Source organism: Vulpes lagopus, chromosome 17 (genome assembly GCF_018345385.1).
Source record: "Vulpes lagopus strain Blue_001 chromosome 17, ASM1834538v1, whole genome shotgun sequence".
NCBI classification, from domain to species: Eukaryota; Metazoa; Chordata; class Mammalia; order Carnivora; family Canidae; genus Vulpes; species Vulpes lagopus.
Window position 1 is genome coordinate 16,773,809 of NC_054840.1, and position 7,806 is coordinate 16,781,614.

The 7,806-nt window shown below is 36.6% G+C and overlaps 1 protein-coding gene across 1 annotated transcript in view; it reads right to left on the reverse strand.

Moving 5' to 3' along the window:
- IQCJ (IQ motif containing J) overlaps positions 1-7,583 on the reverse strand; it is a 208,610-nt gene extending 201,027 nt beyond the window's left edge. Inside the window, exon 1 of the mRNA XM_041731645.1 lies at positions 7,471-7,583. Coding sequence (XP_041587579.1) covers positions 7,471-7,479 — 9 coding nt within the window. The 5' untranslated portion in view covers positions 7,480-7,583. The remainder of the gene's footprint in view (positions 1-7,470) is intronic.
- Between the last annotated feature and the right edge of the window lie 223 nt (positions 7,584-7,806).

Here is a 7,806-nt window from a genome sequence, read left to right on the forward strand (position 1 = left end):
ATGCTTGGAATAACACATGAACCACCTTATCCTCACAACAATCTTATCCCTATTCCTCAGGGATATTAAAGTGTCCTGCCAAAGTGACAGAGGGAGAATTAGTACACAGACATGTCTAATTCTGAAACTTCTATTTATTCTACTGGACCATACTTCTTTAGAGAAGCTACTTGTCATGATACCCATTTTACAGTTAAGGAAATCAAGTCTTCAGAATGAGGTGAATAAGGAGGCTAAATAGAGGTTGTCCCTGTCAACAAATAGAGCTTACCAGGAGCTATATCACACCTAGTTCTCCCTTCTCTCTCTGTATATCACACCTAGAACTCTCCCTTCAGAGTTCTATAAAGTTAGAATGTTTATGCATGTAGTTTAATTCATATGCATATGGTTATACAGTACCATAGAGAGGCAATTTGCTCTCTCCCATAAAGTGTGAGTTCAAATTGTCCAAAGTGAACCAAAATTGAAGGCAGAATTATAGTCTCCTAATTCTAAACATCAACAAAGCCCTTTTAAGAAGAGTGAAATAGTTGGGCAAGGATAAGCAGGTAGATTCCACACTGCAGGGAAAGCATCACAAGAATATGGTAGCAACATATTTTTAATCTTAGCAAGCAGATGCTTATCAGTTCTTAACAAAATAGCTTGGTGCTGGTTCCTGAGTTTACAACAATATTTCCTTATAGTATACAGAAAAGAGATAGAATCCAAGGAAGCTAAGAGCAGCAAGAGGAGGAAATGCAGCAGAAAAGAGGCTTCTAGATAGGAAAGCCCTGTTTCTGCTCTGCTTATACCCAGTGTCCAGCACAGTATATGAGAGTTTTACAGGCTCTGGGTTCAAAATTTGTTCTGCTACTTACCTGCTGTGTGACCTTGGGCAAGTTACTAAATCTCTCTAGCAAGTTTCCTCATCTGTAAAATTAGTAATAATCAATAGTATCGACAACATTAGTCTGTCACAAGATTAAATATTTTCTAGTACAGATCACTTCCCTGAAGGTTGAGGGTAAAGCACAGAATCATCCAAGTTCACAGAGATGGAACCTTTGCCTTCATATTTCAGTGTCTTATTGCTTTTTTGTTTTAATGCAATCAGGAAAACATACTGTCCTATATCTAAGTCTGGGGCTGGGAAGGAGATTTCTACTCATCTTCTTATGATAGTTTCATATTCTGAAGATCAGAGTGTGCAATTCCTATATTTCTGTGTCTGGCAGCCCTAGTTATAAATGGGGCATCAGATCTATGTTATCATTGAGAACAAACAAATAAACAACACAGTGAAGAGCTTATCTTTGGATAAACACATCTTGGTAGGCACAAATCTGTGAGTGGTTGCTTACTAGGCTTTGGACATTAATTTGATTATCTCTTAAAAGTTACTTTTTTTTTTTTTTACCCCATGGATATCAATGTAATATTAGAACAAGTATTTTCTTATGCTATACAGTAAAACAAGTCAGCCTGGAAGAACACAAAGATTTTACCATTATTATGTTTACTTTTGAGGGTAATTAAATATTTGCTTTGAGCTCCTCACATTGCATTGCAAATCCATAAAAAAAAATTATTCATTCCTCTACCTAAAGCTTAGGTAGCATTAAGTCTTTGTCATTACTTCCCTTTCACTAAAAATCACGTTTTCAATTATACGTCACAATCCTATATTATGTGGATCTTCATTTGCCAAGAATTTAGTCTTTTTTTCTGTTTATGTTCAATCAATTACCTCTGTCCTTTTGTTAGCTGGGCAATGGGAGGCAGTGGCTTCAGGGTTTTCTCTATGAGAAGATGTCTGCATCTCATGATAACAGTGTTAGCTCTTCTATTTACCTCATGAGATAAGCCTTCAATGAATTAGGCCAACCTGCCAGGCTCTGCTAACCTGGATCAGGTCTATAAAGCCAAAAATGTCTTCTTGAAAATTAATAATAACTCACTCAAACTGGCAGTTAGAAACCGCAGGATACAAAGAAACGTATAGTTGGAGGTGCCTGCATGGCTCAGTCGGTTAAATGTCTGCCATAGGCTCAGGTCATGATCCCAGCATCCTGGGATTGAACCCCACATTGGCTCCTTACTCACCGGGGAGTCTGTTTCTCCCTCCCCCTGCTCTTCTGCTCTAGCTCAGAAATCTGCTCTTTCTCTCTCCCTCTCAAATAAATAAAATCTTAAAAAAAAAAAAAAAGGTATAGTTGAATTAAGAGAAAAAGAACCTAAGCCCTGTTAGAATGGCTGGTGTCTATAGACGTAATTTTTGTCTTCTATGACTCAACATTCTATTCAAAGGATTAGGGCAGTGAGTTAAACTCAGGCAAAACTTGAGGAGTTGAATAAGCAGTGCCGGAGATGAGAGAAAAATGAAAGATCTGTGTGTCATTTGTTTGGGAAAATAAATGAGATTCATCTGCAGAGATCTCTGAAACTCTTGTCATCTTCCCTTAAAAGAGTTTCTTCTGTGTCCCTTGCTGGTTCCCATACATCAGCCTCTTGTCACCCAATTCAAACTTTAAAGTCCTCTTGAGTACTCTCTTCCTTACCCCCTTTCTTTAATCAGTCCTGAAATCCTTTTTTGCACATCATATTTTCTTATATCTTTTTCTTCTTTACATACCTGGTTCAAGATTTCATTTCCTCTTACCTGTAATAGCAAAAAAGCCTTCCAACTGATCTCCCTGACTCCTGACTGCTCTCCATTCAGTGCAGTCCCTACATCATGATCATACTCACCTTCACACAATACCATTTCGATCATGTCACTCCTCTGCTCCAAAACCTTCAGATGAAAAATATATATCCACAGCTACAGTCCTTTGATCAGTTCTGATTTACTTTTCCATTTCCATTAACCTCCTATATACTTCCAAATTCCATACAAACAGCCCATTCCCTCTAATCTCTGTCAAATTACTTCATTCTGCTTCCTTCACATTAGAATATCTTCTTCTCAGTCCTAAAAATTTCTGCCTATCCTACAACCCCAAAATTAAATATAACTTATTCTCCATATAAAAATAAGCACTTAGCTGTAGTATTAAAATTCCTCCATCACTGGGTCCAGATTTTCACACCATCAGATCATGTGAGGTCTTTCTATGCCCATAGAAAGAAGCTTGAAATTTATTCTCTAGGATACAGGGACCCAATGAAGAGTATTACACATTGAAATTATAAATTAGAGTTGCATTTACCTCATGGTGCTGTTGCAGTGGAGACTAGAGGAGCAAGGAGACTAGAGATGGAAAGACCCATTAAGCAGCTATTGGATCTGAGAGAAGACTGAAAGAGCTGTGTTAGGGGGAGGAAAATGATGAACAAAATTCTAAGTGTTTTGAATTTGGGGTTCTGAGGACTAGGGTGAGGCAGGCAAAATAATCATGGTACAAAATTAACTTCTCAGGTATCCACTCAGCACTAAGTACAGTTGAGTGCCTCCTTCAATTCTTTATCCTAGGTGCCTATCTTGCCTTACCCTGAGTTCTTACAGATTTTGTAGAGACATCACCTTGGCAACTAAGGGGGTACACCATTCAGATCCCCCTTCAAGAAAGAACTTGCCATTGAGCTGCAAAAAAGTGCAGTTAGGTAAGAGCCTGTACCTATAGAACATTCAAGATCAGATCTGTCTCAGCTTCTGAGTCACAGCCATACCCCCTCCTAGGAACACCTAGTCAGAGACCAGGTAGGTTAAGGGTACTCAGCCTGGCAATTTCTGTCCAAGGTGGGGCCCTCTAAACAGGCAATCCTTCCCCCTGAAGATTACCATTAAGTTGGATGAGACTGTCAGATCTAAAGGCATTCTCTGTCCAATTCTGATTCCTCCCCTTTTATCTTTATACTGTTTTCCCCAATAAACTACTTGCTCAATAATTCTCTCTCAACAACTGTTCTCAGAGGACCTAAATTATGCATATAATAAGCAATTGATCACACCAATCTAGACCTGGAACTAGAGATGAAGGGATCAATTTTAGTGGTCTTGTCATGTAGTAGTTTAAAGTCTGGGCTCTAGACACCAGGTTCAAATCCCAGCTCAGCCACTTCTGACTTTGTACAACCTTAGACAAGTTATATAACTTTTCAGTACCTCAGCATCTTCATTTGCAGTATGAGGATTTTAATAGTATATGAAGACTATACAAGATAATGCACTGAAAGTATTAAACACAGTGCGTGGCCCATAATAAATGTTCTTGAAATGTTACATTTTGTCACTGAATAGACTTTGAAATGCTGTTTATAGAGGTTATTGATTATGATAAAATAGAAGAAATGTTTACTTGAGAAAGATTTTCCGCAGGATATGGTAGAGCTAATGAATATTACTTAAATCTTCAATTTATTTTATCTTCAAATATTTCAAACTCAACCCTGTGATTTTTTTCAATTTCCCTCCATATTACTCCCAATATGGCGCCTCTCCTCCATGTAATGGCATCACCTTGTCTCCTGCCAACATCATTCTTTGCCATTCACTTCAAATGTCTATTCTTCCCATTTCTATCAGATCCTGCTAATAATCTCCTCTAAAACTTGGTTGAGAACTCACCTTCTCCAGAGTTTCCTTGACCAGCCTTTCTATTCTACCCATTCCAACTGTGATCATTCCTCTCTATGAGCAAACTCTAAAATGGTATCATCTTGAAACTAGGAACAAATAAACAAACTATATTTGTATGTATATATATATATACATATACATATATATATATACACACATACAAACACACCATATGCATAAAATTCTCAAGCTATGTTGAAAGTGTCTGTGTGTCCATAAATATTTGTTAACGATGAAATAGCAGGACTAGCATCTCCTGTGACTTTAGATAAGAACCCCTCTCCTCTACTCACTCTTTTGCCCAAGGATAGAAGATGGCTTGGCCAAGCTATGCTCAATAAATGCTTACTTTAAGGATGAATTTTTTCAGTTGTAGGTGCATGGTAAGTCTACAAATTATATTTCTATATCCTCTTTCTATATGTCAGCTTTAAAAATGAAATGTTTCATAAAACAACCTCGGTCATATAATGGGAAAGTTAATGTATGGAGAAGTGTTTTACAATCCTTTCAAGTATTGTAGGTAATACAAATCTGTTTTATACAATAAAGTCCTGGTCTACCATACATCTAAAAGGCAGTGGGAAATTACAATTAGAAACAGAAACAAGGCATTTTTCCTCTCACTATTTAGTAGATGTAATATTCCCTACAAAATGGCACTGAATATTTTCCTGCTACTACACAGTGCTATATAGGCTCAGAAAAATAAAACCTCTTTTTATGCCTATGAAAGTGGCTTCAAACAAAATAACCAACTTCAAAGGTAAGATGAAAGTGCTTTGTAATGTGGCTGAATGCAAGGAATGTTTTTAGGTAGCCCAATATTTGTATATATGCATTGATACATATTGCAATACATATTTAAAAGGTGCTACTAAATCTCCAGCCATCCTATACATCCAATTTGAAACCCTTATCAAGATATTCACACTCAAAGACAAGGTTCCCACATCAAATAGATCACAATCTTAGGTGTATTTAAATACTGGAAATGAATGGTACCTAAAATAAAAATCCTTACACACAGAGCAATACATGAGTATAACATTAATAGCCTACATGGGTTTTTAATGGCTCCTAATATAATATGCCCTTTCAAGAGACCATTCATACATATTGAAATGCACTTTTACAGTGCTACTTTGAGTAATTATGAATTGGACAAGGTTGACAAAAATCAGCATTAACAGGCAATTTTCTTGAAATATACACAACCTTCTGTAAGTACACAGCTCTAGAAGTGGTGAAATATTAGATTTTGAATGCTAAAAAGTAAAAGTAGTTTTCACATTGATTTTCAAGAATATACATTTTTATTGTTACAATTCAGTTAACTATTTTACTGAAGTTTACAGTCATCTCCAATTCAAAGGCAATAAAAAAATCAATTGTTTGTTTTATAATCAATACCATGAAGCAAAAGTAATTAATAGCCAATATAAAATAACCTACTTACTACCTCATTTTAATTGTAGTGAGGAACTATAACAAGAAGGCATTCCTATTATCCTAGCCTGTTCCACTTAACAAGTTTACATTTAAGATCTTTCCATTTTCAAATAACAAACCCACTGTACATTTAGAAAACCTACTTGGGAAAATCTATTATTATTTAATTTCTTAGAAAACTGCTAGTCCAACCTACTTTTCTTTGAATTCCAAGTTGCTACATTATCCTCATCTTTATAATAATAATTATTGATCTCTCAAGAGCAAGAACATCATGCAAAGTGAAAGAATTATTATAAAATGAAGAAAGAAAATTTCTATTATTCAAGTGAATAATAATCAAGTTGTATATCTTAAACATATAGCACATTATAGGCATAATTAGCTCACCACCACTGTTAGAAACATACATACACATTTTTCAAAATAAGTCTTTTAAATAAAGTATTATAAGCATCTTTCTAGCTTAAGGATTTGAAATAGCAATTAAGTCTTGAACCTTAAATCATTTGTCTCTATAACTAGAAGAGCAAGTCCCAAGGATGTAAATCTCACCCAATGAGACAAGGGATGCTGAATGTATTATTAATTGCTAAGTAATTTCTTAATTTTAGAAATCTACCACCCAACACTGGCAAATAAATAATGTGATTTATGAGCCCAGACTCTCATTGCTGCTTTACTAGAGTTCAATAAACACACGCACATCCTAAATGTACAGTGTGATTGTGATTTCTACAAGCCAGAGAACAGAGCAGGACTCGGCAATAGCAAATCTACCCCATCTACTTATTATTCAAGCAGTAGTATTTAGAATACCTAAAATGCCTGCTGAACACTGCGGCTCAACATCCCCCTGGGGTTACTTCTAAGCAGAACCACATCTCTTCTCCTCAGTGATTAGTGAGTTTTAAGAAGCAGGTAATACGGGGTAGAAATTCTCATGCAGCAGGAAGATAACTCTTCTCTCCAAATTCTCAAAAACCAACACCCCCACACCCCAAATACACACACATACATAATCACCTTTTTTTTTAAGACAGAAAGGAGGGTTTTTCAAATAGGTACCTAAAACATGCCATTTGCAAGGGGATGAAAAACGTATTTTTCCTCTACTTGCTGCTGTGTAAGATGTTTACAGATCTGATTAGAAAACCTGTATGTACATAAAAAGTAGTGCTTTCAGTGAGATTTCTTTAGTGAAATCTGCCTGTGCAGACATATATGTGCATAAATCATACATATTTATGCAAACATGCCTACATTAACAAGGACACACACACACACACACACACACACACACCTAGACCAATAATTAAGCTTACACTGTGCTACAAGCCCCCTTTGACATTTTTTAGCATGCATGTTATTCAGAAGACAGATTTTAAAAAAAGAATAAGCAGCTGCATATAATGCATGCCAAAGTGGCATGTTTAGAGAAGCAAATACATTACCAGACGCATTTTGAAGTTTCTGGAACACCTGCAGGTAAAAGGAGACTGTGAATCGGGTGCTGGCACGCGGTATTCCTCAGAATCACAGAGCTCGGTGTGACTGTGGGGGAATGTAAGGCGAGTGTGAGGCTGGAAACCTTTGAGTTGAGCTCACTCTAAGCATCAGAAAGCCTCAAAGAGGGGAGAGAAAAAGGCAGCCCACAGACAGCTAGATGAGAAACTTCTGGCACCTCTCCAGCTCAGGAATGAATTCTCTGTAATTTGGAGACGTATAGTGATGGAAATGAAGAGAAACTTGGATTTACGGGTGAATTTGCTCAGCCATGCAGAAATGGG